The sequence below is a fragment of the Solanum stenotomum genome, chromosome 1, assembly GCF_019186545.1.
Source record: "Solanum stenotomum isolate F172 chromosome 1, ASM1918654v1, whole genome shotgun sequence".
Classification (NCBI taxonomy): Eukaryota; Viridiplantae; Streptophyta; class Magnoliopsida; order Solanales; family Solanaceae; genus Solanum; species Solanum stenotomum.
This window is the reverse complement of record NC_064282.1, coordinates 56,328,104-56,343,737: the sequence shown is the minus strand read 5'-3', so window position 1 is coordinate 56,343,737 and position 15,634 is coordinate 56,328,104. Positions and strand designations below refer to the sequence as shown.

General features: G+C 30.5%; 1 protein-coding gene and 2 long non-coding RNA genes across 5 annotated transcripts in view; all 3 read right to left on the bottom strand.

The window, feature by feature from the left end:
* LOC125853865 (uncharacterized) overlaps positions 1-15,634 on the bottom strand; it is a 536,174-nt gene that overhangs the window by 42,758 nt on the left and 477,782 nt on the right. The gene's annotated exons all lie outside the window — the stretch shown is intronic.
* Positions 8,419-9,872, bottom strand: LOC125853799 (UDP-glycosyltransferase 75C1-like). Its single transcript, XM_049533551.1, has one exon. It carries the CDS (start codon positions 9,850-9,852, stop codon positions 8,419-8,421), a length of 1,434 nt encoding a protein of 477 aa, XP_049389508.1. The 5' UTR covers positions 9,853-9,872.
* LOC125853859 (uncharacterized) overlaps positions 12,901-15,634 on the bottom strand; it is a 3,357-nt gene continuing 623 nt past the window's right edge. Inside the window, exons 1-3 of one of the 3 annotated variants that reach the window (XR_007445219.1) lie at positions 14,910-15,002; positions 13,788-13,875; positions 12,901-13,222 (exon numbers count right to left, since the gene is read on the bottom strand). This is a non-coding gene — a long non-coding RNA (uncharacterized LOC125853859). Of the gene's footprint in view, positions 13,223-13,787; positions 13,876-14,556; positions 14,655-14,909; positions 15,003-15,634 lie in introns of those variants that run through there. The other 2 variants (XR_007445217.1, XR_007445218.1) reach the window with 2 other exon arrangements.

Here is a 15,634-nt window from a genome sequence, read left to right as displayed (position 1 = left end):
TGATAACTAAGTAATGCACTATAGGAGAGGGAGGAGAAAGCATATTTAAGAGGTGTAAATAAGAGATTTTAAGAGTGACTTTTTTTTTTTTTTACATATTACAATTAATTTTAATTTTTTAAAAAACAAATAGGAAAAAAATAAATTTAATTGGAGGCCAAAGAGAAATGTCTGATCACCTTATCTATATCTAGATTTATATTATAAATAGTTATATGTTTTTTTTTTTGGATGTTGATATGACAACTTTTAGTAGTAATCATAAGAAAGTTTACATCCACTATTCATAGGAACTTATACTTCATCATTCTATTGATAACTATTTATTTAATTTTTTATTTAATAATATTGGCATTATTTTTAAAAACAGTGTGGTACATGGATTGATATTCATGTGCAACAAACGTGCATCAAAACTAGTTTGATGGATATCAATACTGAACAAAAAATCCTTAGAGAACAGTGGTAAAAGGCTTATTAAGACTGAGATACATATATATAGGGGCAAATCAAAGCGCTTAAATGAAAATATAGTTTGTCATTGTTGATTCAGTTTTGACAAGCTTGATGAATATCAATACTGAACAAACAAATCATTAGATAACAGTAGTAAAAGTCTTATTAAGAGCGAGACACAAACATATACAGGGGTAAATCAAAGCGCTTATATGAAAAAATATTTGTAACAACCTTCTGTAAATTGTAAATTTGAAATTTGGATGAACAAATTAAGAAACTATTTAAGGGGTTTTAGTAAAAAACATTGCACATATAAGATCACTTATAGCATTAAAACTGTTATATTATAGATTGTTGTAATTTAAATGTGTCATGATTTCGTTCTTATTTGGGTGGTAACTAAACTCATATAAGACAATATATAGATAATACAAAATTAATTGACTTTTGTAGAATTTGGTGTTAGATTTTTAATTTCAAGATTTTTTTTCAAACTAGTTTCTTGGCATGTGCACTGTACGTGTAGGTCTGTTTGATAATATATTTTGCTATCTAAAAATAACAATTTTTTCCTTGCATAAATTTTTTATTAGAAATTTTTAGGGGTTATAAAATATAATTAAAAAATCATCATACTACTTATCTCCCAGAGATAAGATAATGTTTGTCATAAGCATCGATTTTATTTTTTTAAGACTTATGCACATCATGTCTAGTGTATATGAATCTTTCTCATTGTAATTGGATGAACCGTACATTTAGTGTAAATTATTCAATATTTTTAATCAGTTAATCTGATTAATACATCTAAGAATTGGATATGTAATTAATATAGAATAACGGCTTCCGTTCTTAGAAGAAAATGATATTTCCAAGGCAGGTGTGAAAGTTTTAATCGGATGACAGGACAAATATTTGCACTAACGTTATCTTAAACTTTTGTATTAAAATTATTTACTCATCAAAAAATTTTGCTATAGAAAAGTGTGTTGGAGCAATTTAAACTAATTAAATTTTTTTTTTCTTTTAAGGATGCAATTCACTTTTTTCCTGCTTTTTGTCATCAAGCAAATTTCGGCAAGAGTGTTAATCAATAGCCATAAACTTTGCAAAAGACCTTAGCTAATGTCGAGAAAGAAATATGTAATAGTTATGAATTTGCAAGTTGATTCCTTGAGAATACTTGTTGAATTATTATTTTTTTAAGTAGTATAGAGATTCGAACAACATATGTCTTCTTATGATGGCAAGTAAATCATTATGAATTTATGTTTCTTTATGTAACAGTATCATGGTTAGTTCAGTCATAATAAAATCACTTTATAAGCAAATAAGAAGAACAATCTCAAATTCTTTTTTTTTTTTTGATTCAAACTACAACATTTTATAAATAGGCAAAGCCTGTAGGGAGTACACAAGTTTTATTGTATAGAGCATAACTTACAGAAAAAAAAACTACAATCGACTAGTAAAATAATACTATAGCTTCTGTCTAATAACTAACACTATTAATTCGAATTACAATATTGTATATAGAGAAATACAAACAACTAAAATATATCCGCTAACACTTGAACTTCAGGGAATGCTACTTTATGTGCCTTCCAACGCCTTTCTAATCCTTCATCGTTTTGCTTTTCAAGTCCTTCACAAGTACAGCATCTGGATCATCCCCGTCTTCCTGGCCCTTGAGAGCCCTCTCACGCTTATCTTCTGGTTCCTTCATTGCCAATGCTGAAGTTGTGCCATCACCTTATTTAGCCCCGTCTTCCTTGTTCTTAGAAGGCCTCCAAATTCATGTTCCATATTACATAAAATTTGCTAAAACAATTAATAAATGCTAAAACTTGTTTTTCTGCACAAAATACCTAAACCAATAAGTTTTAAAATTTCATAGAACAATAAAATTTTACTATACAATATAACGAAGATGCAAAATGCATCAGTAATATTGCGTCTTTTCTTCTTTTTACTTCAACATTTTCTTCAATTCTTCCTCTTCCGAATTGAGAGTATGTAGTTACAAATGACATATGAATTGATTTTCATTTCATATATAAATAAGAGATGGTTTATGAAGTAACTGTAGTAAGAATGATAATTTTATAAAAATAAACATCACAATCATAAATTATCAATTATTCAATTACCATTTACCACAGTCATACCCAACCCAACTTGTTGTAAAGAATAAAAATCTAAAATCTCTAAAAAAAATAAATTACATCACAGGCCCGTAAATGAATGTCATTTTATACAGAAAATTGTTCTTTCTTATATACAATCGATTACCCAAGAAAGAATTGGTACATCGATTTGTGCACCGTACGTCCTTCAATTGAAAATAAATAAATAAAAATTAAACAAAAAGTTGTAACATTACATGTTGACTTTGTTTTTTATGTACCCTTTTGAAGAATTCATTGAATATACCAAAATACAACAAGCAACCTTCAAATTGTTATAATTCCAGCCAAAAGTACCTATACAAACATAAAAGAAAACAACTTATATAAATGACCGAACAAAAATATCTTTTATTATAAAAGAAGAATCAAATTAGGATGAATACACTTGGTACAAATATGACCATCTAAGTGAATCATTATAGATGAAAATTTTCTGTATAATTTTTTTAATTAATGACACCTCTTCAAAATTCTTTACTTCAATATTAAACAATAGAGTTTATTTAGAAGAGAAAATGTAGCTATTTTTAGAAGAAAAAAATTCGATTAAATTATTTTATCAATCATAACTTTTCAAATTTTTCCGTTATGAGATTCATAGTTATGATTAAAAGCAATATCAATGTACTCATTTATCAAGAAAATAATAATTTAATTATTAAAGGGCTTAAGGACTTCAAATTCTACCATGATGTAGTTAAAATAATTGTATTTAATTAAATAAATAATCAAATTTTAATTTAGTAGAAGATTAAAATGATAATTCAGCTTTTCACTTTAGAGCTTCCCACTTATAATAATATATGATATCTTTCTAAATATTGAGATTTTGTACTGTTAATAAAAAGTTATGTATTAGAAAAAAAAAATAGGTGTGAAAGCTATCAAATGGTGAATGAAAATTAACTTTTTTGATTGACGTTGTTTATAAATATTATTTACTAATCACAATTTGCATTGCAATATTTGTCATTAACTTCTGAGAGTTAGACGATTTAATTGAAAATTACTTTATCCGTTTCAATTAATATGAAGTTGGTTGATTGGTCAAGGAATTTAAAACTAAGGGAAGATTGTAATTAATGTAGTGAAAATGATAGCAAATAATAATTAACAATCGTGGTACAACATGTAATTGACAAATACTTGCTTGTTTATTGAAATTTCTTTTATCCGATAATCATAAGAAAATATATCATAATTTTTTAATCCTAACCCATAAGTAGATAAGTCAATCTTTCACCCAACAACGACAATAAATAATAAAACCAAGAAAATTAAAATAATAGAGTAATAATTCATATATCAAGCTTTCATAAAAACATATATAAAGTGTGGAAAATATCAAGAATGCACAAAAAATTGTGTCACCAATGCAAAAACATCTAAGACGAACTATAATTGTTCAACAAAACTGTTTAGATATCTAAAAGACTATTAAATAAGATAGTGATCCTTCACTTATTATACCTATTGAAATTATTGGTATTAAGGACAACCTATCTTATGAGGAGGTACCCGTTGAGATACCTGATCGTCAAGTTTGCAAGTTGAGAACCAAGGAGGTAGCATCAGTCAAGGTCTTATGGAAGAATCAGTTTGTTGAGGAAACTACTTGGGAAACTGAGGAGGATATGAAGAAGAGATACCCACATCTCTTTGAGTTTGGAGAGTCTGTTCTTGGTACTTTTTAAATAGAAATGTTGTGTTAATTTGCATGTTGGGTGTTTGAGTTGGGTGTTAGATGTTGCCACCCTTAGTCTACTAAGAGTAATCTCATTCGAGGACAAATATTTGCAAGGGGGATATATTGTAACATCCCACCTTAGAAAGAGCTAAATTTAGAAAGAACTAATTTGGAAAGAGCTAATTTGAGATTCTTTCAAGTTAAGCTTAAGTTGTGAGGTTTGGGTCAACTTAAAATGACCATAACTTTATGTACATGATGAATTAGGTGTCCCATAAGATATGAAATGAAAAGTCTTTGAATCCTCTTGCCAACGCACTAAGTTTGCTAAATTTCGAGTTCGGATGAGGGAGAAATGCCCGTTTGACGTCAGCATGTCTAGTTAAGGAAATTTACCCGAATTAATGAGGGGTATTTTGGTCTTTTCCTTACCCCATCAGCTTTAAACATTTTTAGTAATATTTTTGGGGTCTAAACTGATTTGGGCCAGTTTTTACAACTCTAAATTACGCTTTTTGAGAGGAGTTCAAGAGGAGAGGTTCAAAGCGTTCGTCAAGATTCTTGATATTTGTCAAGGAATTTCACCAAATTAAGGTATGTAAGATTTCATAGTGTGGGTTCATTCACCTGCACGCCAATCGTGTAAATTACATCCTTAATTTTGTTCTTGAGGTTGAATGATTTGAATTCTTGATGGTTGTTCTTGAGGTTTTGTTCTTCATGTTTTGCTTATTGAGTTTGATGAATTCTTGAGATGAGGATATTGATCTTTGTGGGTTGTTCTTGAGGTAAAGTGAGCAGATTCTTGTGTACTTTTATTGAATAAATGAATCTAAGGAAAATTTGAGGATAACAATCGATTCTAGTGGAATTAGGGTTAGAAAACAAGAAGAAAAAATCATCAGATTGATTAAGGGAAAGACTGGAGCAGCGCGCCCCAGATGCACCAGAAGGTCTGGCGTGGCACGCTAGTAGTGCTCCAAGATTGAGTCTCTGAAGTTCAGGGGCTGACGCCCCACGCTAGCAGTGCGCCAAGATTGAGTCTCTGAAGTTTAGGGGCTGACGCCCTGCGCCAGCCGTGCACTAGGGTCGCCTGCCCCCACCCTTTTTAAGGTATACCTTTACTCCTTTATGATTTTAACTACTCTAAACTACATCTAAACATCAAGAGTTCCTTCATAACATGAATCATAACCCATGAATTCATCATTCAAATTCAAGGTAGAGTTAAGAATAAAGTCTTTAGAGTTCTTTCGAGTCATTTTGAGAAGTCTTTCACAATCTTTTAAAACTTGTTTAAAGACTTGAGTTTGAGGATGATTAGAGTTGAGTTACATTTTTCAAAATGAATATATGGGAACTAAGTCTTTCCAAGAATAAATGTTTTTTACATTTAAAATGAGAGGAAACATCGATTTTCAAATGAGTTCATGAGGAGTTTTTTAGTATAATCTCTTTTAAGAGAACTTTTGAGTAATAATCTCAGAGCTTGAGGATGAGGAAATGTTTTTAGCATATGAACTGAGTATATTACTGGGAGTAGTATTGAACACTGATATGGGGATGAGTTCATGCAACTCAAAGTCCTCATAAACCATGTAGCCAACGTGGGTGGAAAGGGTTATAATTTTTAGATGATTCCTTATTGTTTTTTAAGCATACTTTAGTGGATCAACTTAGTTGAGGATGTATTATACTCTAGCAAGTATAGGACAGTTCTGGCAGCGTTGGCGAGAAACTGTATCATCACATAGTTCATAGTGATGGTTATCGGTTACAGAATCTCCCAATTTGAGTTATTTTGTATATTTACATACAAATAAGTGTTATTATTATATTTTTAAATACATTGAGTTGTTATCTACTATTTTAAATGCTTTATACAAATTGCATCTTTATTGTTGTTTTTATACTTATTAAGTTGAGTATCCATGTGTTGAGGTTGATTTAAGTAGAGTTGAGGCGAGTATGTTTCCTTCTTTCCAAGATCAAGCTTTTATGTTATGTTCAGTATTCTCCTTACATGCTCGTATATTCAATGTACTGATGTCATTTTGCCTGCAACATGTCATGATGCAGATACAAGAGATCAAGGTCATCAATAGGCGCTTCGTTGATACCATCGAGTTAGCTTTGGTGAGCCTCCTTGCTTCCGGAGGATCCCTTATTTATTTCTATTATTTCAGTTTTGTTAGGATGATCGGGGGTCTTTTCCCGACATCCCTCATAGTATAGAGGCTTCATAGATAGAGAGTAGTAATTCAGGAGTCTTTTTCATTTCCATTATTATTGTTTGAGACTGGAGTTGCCTTCGTTTGGCCAGTTGAATGTTCTTATATATTTTTGAATTTATTATTTTGAGACATTCATGAGTTAAAACCTTACTTTGAAAGTTCTTTTATTGTTGAGTAAGTTTTCCGCTGAGAATTGAGCCAGGGGAAGGTTCGCTTGTGGCCAACAATGGTTCTCGAGTGTCGGCCACATCCAGGATGTAGGCTTGGAGCGTGACAATAATTCTCAAAGCATCAAAATGTTCACAAGAACATTTAGATTTTCATCATTATTCAACATTTCAATTTTTCTTTTCATAGACTTAACTGCCCAATTGGTACTCTCAAATCAAACACAAAAGAAGGAAACTCAATTGGACTAAGTGGTGGCAATCCTGGTAACTTTATTATTTTATCCTTAGCATCATAATTTTTGAAATATTCAGAATAATCTGTGAATATATATAGTACATCAAAAACTGTGATAGGTTTGATCCAAAATGATGTAGATGGAATTATTTTTTGCCACTAAACCAATCAGTTCCATAATAATAGTGAAGATGACATGTGAAAAAGGGGTACATTTATTTGCATTTGATTGAATTAAATTGAAAATAAATTTTGACCCACGAGACTTTATTGAAGAATAGAACAAATGGAACTCATCAATTGGACTTAGTTAGAGTTTTTCATCATAGCCATCAGAGAAAGGAAAAATCTTAATCCTTTTTTATTGAAACCTGATAGACTTGTGGTTAAAGTGACGTCAATACCTAAATTGATTGATAGTTTGGAAAATTGAAGATATTGATTAATTTGTCCTTGGCCTGGGAATAGTACTATAAGAACATGAGATTTTTTATTTTGTAAATTTTTATGTTTTGGGCGGTGAAAAGAGAGGTATCCATAAAGGAGAATGATGATTTTTGGAAGGAGAACTTTGTAAAGGAAGAAAGCATTTTTGTACTGACTTGGTTACAACTGATTAAGGTCACGCATACTTACACTGATATGTAAATGGTTTTAGATATAGAAAAATCTAAAAAAATTATCATATTTCTTTAATCATCTACCTTAAATATTTGAGTTTTGAGATAACATACATTTTATTAAATAAAAATATATCAAAAGATATTTTACTCAAACTTTCTTGAAGTTCTAAGAAGTATCTGGAATTCTTTGTTATACCAAGAATCAACTTTATTATTTAACAAAATATAACACAAGAAATGCGTGAGTACTTTAGAGTAATTAGTAACAAAAAAACATAATGATATCAAGTAGTATGTTTTATTATTAGCTGTAACGTGTGCTAACAAATTAGAGTTACAAAAGCATGACATAAGTACATATTCGATAATGCATAAGTACCCCTCCTAAACTATGGCTAAAATCCCATTGACACACATTAACTTAATTAGGGTCCTATTATCCCTCGAACTAATTTTTTCTTACATTCGTGCACCTCTTCTGCTGATGTGACACCTTCAACTAAATTAATTTGTTATGTTTGTACACACGTGTGTAATATTTAAAAAAAAATATAAATTAAAGGACGCTTCTTTTTATAAAAAAAATTAACATAATTTTCTAAAAATAATTAAAAGTGAAAAGATAAGAAATCAATGAAAGAAAAAAATGAAAAATTTAAAGTGAGGAAGAAATTAATATAATTATTTCAGAAACAAAGTCTATTATTTCATTATGAATAATTTCGAAGAAATTCACTATTTTTTCTGAAACGAAGAACAAACTCTTAAAAAGACTAATTGATTACTAGCTAGTTTATTGAAGTCATCTATTCATGAGTGGTTTAGTACTCATTATGACCAAGTAAAATCTCATTAGCAAAAGCCTTGAGATTCACACTTGATGTACCATTTTCCTTCATAGCTTCCTTAGCTAAATCACTCCATTTCTTGACATTTCTTCTCAATTCTTCCCCTTCTTCACCGTCCCCCATCACGATCGTGATACATCTATTGAACTCATCTCTTTCCACGACACCACCTTCACTAACATTAACTCTAACACCATTCTTCCAAACATCTTGAATGAGTTTTGCATTACAAACTTGATCGTTCCAGAGTGGACATGCCACGATAGGTACCTTAGATGCTATGCTCTCTAACGTTGAATTCCATCCACAGTGAGTCAAAAAACAACCAACAGAAGGGTGTTTTAGAACTTCTACTTGCGAGCACCAACTCACTATCTTCCCCTGCTTTTCAAGTTCGTCTTTGCAACTCAACTTGTCCTCCATCTTATCCTCGTCTTGTCCTTCCCTAATCACCCACAAAAATGGCCTCCCACATTTAAGCAATCCGTGACCAATCTCCTCCATCAATTGACTTGGTATTTCGGAGTAACTTCCAAATGCTATGTAGATAACTGATCCCTTGTCCTTTGAGTTCAACCAATCCATATAATTCTTCGAACTAATCTCAATCATATCAGCTCGAAAAGTATTATCATCAAGAAATGTTGAAGGAATTGAAGGCCCAATTCCCACCATAGTCACATGCTTTAGAATTCTCAAAGCATCAAATTCCAAAGCATCAAAAGTGTTCACAAGAACTCTTGGATTTTCTTCACTACTCAACATTTCAATTTGCCTTTTAATAGACTTAACTGCCCAGTTGGAACTGTCCACGTCATCAAACACAAAAGAAGGAAAATCAATTGGACTAAGTGGTGGCAATCCTGGTAACTCTATTATTTTATCCTTAGCATCACAACTTTTGAAATATTCAGAATAGTCTGTGAATCTATAATAGTAAACATCAAAAACTGTGGCAGGTTGAATCCAGAATAATGTAGATGGGATATTAATTTTTTTGGCCACTAAACCAACCCATTCCATGATTATAGTGTAGATGACATGTGAAAAAGGGGTACCATTTTTTGCATTTGATTGGATCAAATTGAAAATGAATTTTGACCCATGGGACTTTACAGAAGAATAGAACATATGAAAATCATCAACTGAACTTAACTGGAATTTGCCATCATAGCCATCAGAGAAAGGAGCAAAGCTTAATCCTTCAACATTTGGGAGTTTTTTTATTTTACTGAAAGCTGATAGGCTCGTGGTTAAAGTGACTCCAATGCCTAAATTGATTAATTGTTTGGAAAAATGAAGACATGGATTAATTTGGCCTTGGCCTGGGAATAGTGCTATAAGAACATGAGACTTTTCATTCTTCAATTTTTTCATGTTTTGGGTGGTGAAAAGAGAAGTATCCATGAAGGAGAATGAGGATTTTGGGCAGGAAAAAATTATTAATGAATAAGGCGTTTTTGAACTGGCTTGGTTACAATTGGTTAAGGTCACACATATTTATACTAGTAAATAGATGATTCTAGATATAACAAAAAACTAGAAAATTTATTATATTTCTTTAAATATCTACCTTAACTATTAAGTTTTGAGATTTATATAAATATTTATTAAATAAAAATATATCAAAAGATATTTTACTCAAACTTTCTAGAAACTCCAAGAAGTATCTGGATTTATTGTTATTCCAAAAATAAACTTTATTATTCAGCAACAAATAAAACAAGAAATGCATGAATACTTTATAGTAAGTAAAAAAACAAATATAATGATAGCAAGTAACAAAACAAATATAATGATAGCAAGTAGTATGTTTTATTACCAGTTATAACGTGTGCTTACAATTTAGAGATACAAAAACATGATTTTTTTATTTTTCCATGAATCATCATTATTATTCAGTAAAAAATGCAATAAATGCATGAGTACTTATTCTAAGAAAAAACATAATGATAGCAAGTAGTATGTTTTATTATCAGATATAACGTGTGCTAACAAATTAGAGATACAAAAACATGACATGTTTGTTGTTTCGAGAATCATCATTATTATTCAGTAAAAATACAAGAAATGCATTAGTACTTAAGTCTAAAAAATGAAATAAAAAACAACTAGAATGTTTTATTAATCATATTTATCATCCAGTAAAAAAATGACGCAGGAAATGCATGAGTATATAGTACTTTAGACTAAAAACCAAAACATAATAATAGTAAGCAATATGTTTTATTATTAGATATGTCGTGTGCTTACAAATTAAAGATCCAAAAGCATAACATATATACATATTCAATTGTAAATTATTATTTTTTTAAAATAATTAGAAACATGATGATGTAATTTAAAATTAGAATATAAAGAAGTAAGCACATGAAGAAGACACACCTTTATTTACTTAATTATAAATTATGTTACTGCTTAGTTAGAGAAAACAAAAGATATAGAAATCGATTAAATACATTCAATTTTTTTGTTGTATCAGTTTCATTTGGCGAAATAGACTTGAATGCCCTTATAGTTGGATTGACCTTTTCACCAACCTTAATGAATAACAAGAACAAAATCCTGTAAAAAAAATAAATAACCATCCCTAGTAAAATGACAAGGTTTATTCACTTTGAATAATCAATCTTATTTGCCTTGTATCGCTTAAAATATATTATCCACCGATCATAATAATTTAAATTTCACCTTCACACTCATTACAATTTTTTATTCCTTCAAACTCATTCTAAAACATCCGCATACTTATGAAATGCAATGTAGTGTAGTTAAAGGGTACTTTCAGAATGATTTTGACAAATTATTAGGCACAATATTCATGTTCTTCATGCCTCTAACCCCCGCGTCTCTCCACACAAAATCTTAAAACTTAACATTACATTTCATCATGACCTATTGTTTTCTTTTCTTCTTTACTATTCTATTCTACATACATACGCTCTCTCATGTTCTTCTACTCTTTAATTGTTTGTGTTTGCTGTTTCGAATTTCAAATTAGCTATAACTTCAACATTTATGAATTACTGAAGACAAGATTATTTTTTAGTTAATGCTTATGATTTATGCATATTGGGTTTTGGTTCAGGTATGAGGTGAAAAAATAAAAATTCTACAATGTATTAAAGCTAGGACTTGAAAAAACAATTTTTTTATTTGCATGACTTCCATTGAGTTTCATTTATTAGGGTTTTGAAATTGTGATTTTTCATTTACTTTGCCTCTACTTTCTCTTTATATAGTAATGACTTGGTGTTGACGGTAATATGATTTAAAGATCTTTTACATCTCCTTTAATTTATTAAAGCTTGACTTAATATATAGGCTAATGTTGATTTTTATGGAATTTTTATTTCTTTTTTCTTAAAGAAAAGATACATATATAGATTAGGAATTAATTAAATACATTCAATAAATATTTTTTACCGAACTAATTTCATTAGGAGAAATAGACATGAATACTTTTATAACATATTTTGCATAATCTTTTCACCAACCTTAATTATAAATAGAAAAAAACAAAATTGTGTACATAATTTTCATCCCTAATAAAAGAATATTTAACAATTCTCCATGAAATACCATCTGAAAATGATAAATATATATAAGAAATTATTGATGCGATGTAGAGTTTAAATTATATACATTTTAAAATTAAATGCTTTAGCATGACATTAATTTTTTCATATTATCTTTCATATGAGCCTTTTTTTAATAGTAACCACAAGGGCAACAATACAATCACAAAAAAAAAAAAAAAAAAAAAAAAACTAAAAGGGTTGGTCCAATCAGATCAGTCCATACAAAGTGTATTCGACCTAATTTTCCATGGAAGGTAGAAAGCCATTTCTATGTACTAGATTAGGAAACTTGCATAGTTTCCTCTCTGATTATCTAGGTTTTTTCCACCCCTAGGTTTTCCTATATGGAGAAATGGGTATCTTGTTTGCCTCATTCCTCGTGTTTGAGATCTAAGCGGTTTTCATTTGGAGCACTACAAGAAATTGGGCTTTTTGCAGCGACGAAAGTCACCACAAAAGCCCACAAAATTGCCACTGTAAGTGTTTAGTGGCGACATTGGAGTTGTGGCAAGTACTTCCATAACTAAATGTTATTTGTGACGACTTTTTGAGTTGCCACTAAATATAAGTATTAACGGCGACTTTGTCGTCACAAAACATTAACCAATATGCCACAAAAAAGGTTTAACAAAATGGATCTTATGAAGGTCGCCACAAAACAAAATGCCTTTTGTGGCGACTCTTGGTAGGTCGCCTCAACAAATATTAACTTTTAGTGGCGACTCTAGATTGGTTGTTACAAAAGAATTTCCTTTAGTGGCGATCTGTGTCGCCACTAAAGCTCATTTTTCTTTTAAAAAAAAATAGGCAGGATTTTTACACTAATTTCCCTACATTACATTATTGACATCGCTACAAAATATACTGAAGGAAATAACATAAGAACATTTTATTACCAACCAAATAGACTGTACAACAAAGTATACAATATATTATTAGCAATTTCATAAGTCATCGATTCTAGCTCCGTTTATGTCCAAATAAGAAAAGAAACAATAAATTTTCAAATACATAATAAGTTAATCAAATCACTAGTTCTCTTGTTTCCTTCGGGCTTTTTACTTGTTCTTCGAATTAAGTCTTCTTCAAGCACTTTACGAGCAAATGTTGCACATCAAGGAGTTCTCTTAACATCTTCATACTTAGTCCCTTCCCCCAAATAACATCATCTTTTATATACACAATATGAGTGACATCTGCAATAAGTTGTTAACGACATAACATCATGATGTATTATGAAAAATAAAGACCCCAATTAATCGAAAGTGTGTATCTCAAGAAAATGCAGCATATCTTAGTGTAGAAACTATGAGGTAAAGATTGTAACTTAGTAATCTCACAGAAATTTGCAACTAACAGAAGTACAAGTGCAACAAGTGCATTAAATCAAGCAGCAATATAAAGGGTTGAACCATTAATGAACATGTCATTTTTCTTGCAGAAATTGTTTTGTTCACATAGATGATATAAGGAAAACAAAAAGAAAGATACTCATTCCAATGATAAGTGTATATGCCATATATTAACCACTAGCCTGATTGCAATAATCTTGATGACAAAATTTCATGTTAATAATAAGAAGTTAGTGGGCCTGATTGCAATAATCTTGATGACAAAATTTCATATTAATAATAAGAATTTAGTGGTCTATATAGGTAATTTCGTACAGAGGATCAACATATATTCTAATATAGAATCGGCCAAAATGTCAACATTAAGTGTTAAAAGTTCAATTGATAAAATAACCATGAGCTTACATACCTCTTTATTCTAGTCAAAAGTCTATAGAGTATAAATGATGGTAGCAAAATTTATACAACAAGTCCAGCTATCATTCCTCCCATTGTTCCTACAAGAGCAAAATTTGGACAAATTAAGTTTTCATTAAGGCAAGAGATACAAAATCAAATTAGTGTATTTTTATTCATTACAAATAGAATTTTTCAAGAACAGAACACGCTAACATCTAGGAAACTAAGTGACTAATGAATTAAAGTAATTCAAGAGACGCTATGGCAAATACACTGATAAATGTAGAATTATCAAGTTACAGTCGATGGAAGAAACTTCCGACATCTGACTTTCTTAGCATCTTCAAGAATATATGTATGTGACTATTAGACTGGCTTATGCATAAGAGCCTATACAAGGTATAACAGTCTGTTACAACATATTGACGAAGGCCGAAGTAATCTGAGACACAATTTAATGTTTGATTGACTATATAAAAAGATTAGAAACTCGTATACTTTGAGGCAACACAGAGAACATATGTGTATTAGAATAACAAAGTCTTTTTCGGTAGATGTTTTGGCAAAAAGAATTGAAAATGTAACTGATGTAGATCATTTTAGAATCCCTTTGCTCCCATAATAGTTGTACACAAAAGCTAAGCTTAGATCCTTTTTTGTACAAACCAAAGCTACCTAAGTGTTGTTACTACATTAATGAAAATAGATGGTAGAAAAAAGTGAGATGTTAGACCTCTCATAACAATAAGGTAAACAACTTTAATATTCAAGAATACTACCTGTTCACTTGAGAATCCTAGCTGCATTGATAGTTCATAAATTGATAAACAACAACTGCTATTCTTGTATAACATTATACCTATTAATTGTCAACATGAACCAACTTGTTAATTTGAAGTGGCAGGACAAGAAAGTATAAACCTTAATTCAAAAAAGGTAAAAATATTGAAGAAAGAAGAGTTGTTGTCACTACACTCTGAAGGATATTAACTGTGAGATATGTCCCTGCTTATCAGTTTACTCTTCTAGGAAAGTACTTCTAACTATATACAACTTTTTGCAAATAAGTTAGATGTTCAAAAGAACCAATTGAAAAAGATAAAAAGCAAACATTTGTTACAGCAAAACCAACCTGCTCATCTTAATATATTCAATATTGCCTAGAGAATAAAATAAACTCTTTGATATCATGTTGTTTAGCGCCCAAAATCTCTCACTTACACAGTTTCAGCCTATCATAACAAGCAAGTGAACAATTAAAAAAGATAACACGACTTGATAACAAAAGGCTTAGTTTTTCTATCATGACAACAAACTCAGATGGCAAAGTATCCAAACAGTAACAACTAGTCACATAATTACTCATGTCCCCAAATGCCCACTAGCATTTCATATACGAGCAAGAGAATATGTAAAGAAAAAGCCGAATACTAAGGGTGTGTTTGGTATGAAGGAAAACATTTTCCGAAAAATGTTTTCCAATTTTCTCATGTTTGGTTGGGCTAAATGTTTTGGAAAATGTTTTTCAGCCCCCAACCCCCTTCAAAAAGAAAAAAAAAATTTAAGTTTGGTTTTAAAAAATATTTTCAACTTCAAATTTTATTTTTTCATCCCGATCCTCGATCACCCACCCCCAAATGAGTTTGTTTTTAAAAATATTTACAAATTCAAAATTTCATTTTTTCACCCTACCCTCGACCCCCCACCCACTTCCTACCCAGCCCCCCCCCCCACCCACCCACCCACACCTAACACCCCTCCCTCCCCACAAAAAATTTAAGTTTGTTTTTAAAAAATATTTTTAATTTCAAAATTTCATTTTTTCACCCCTAGAACCCCCACCCACCCACCCACCCC

Bases quoted from the DNA above. Each gene is read 5' to 3' on its own strand.
- LOC125853799 (XM_049533551.1), bottom strand. From the start codon at position 9,852: ATGGATACTTCTCTTTTCACCACCCAAAACATGAAAAAATTGAAGAAT.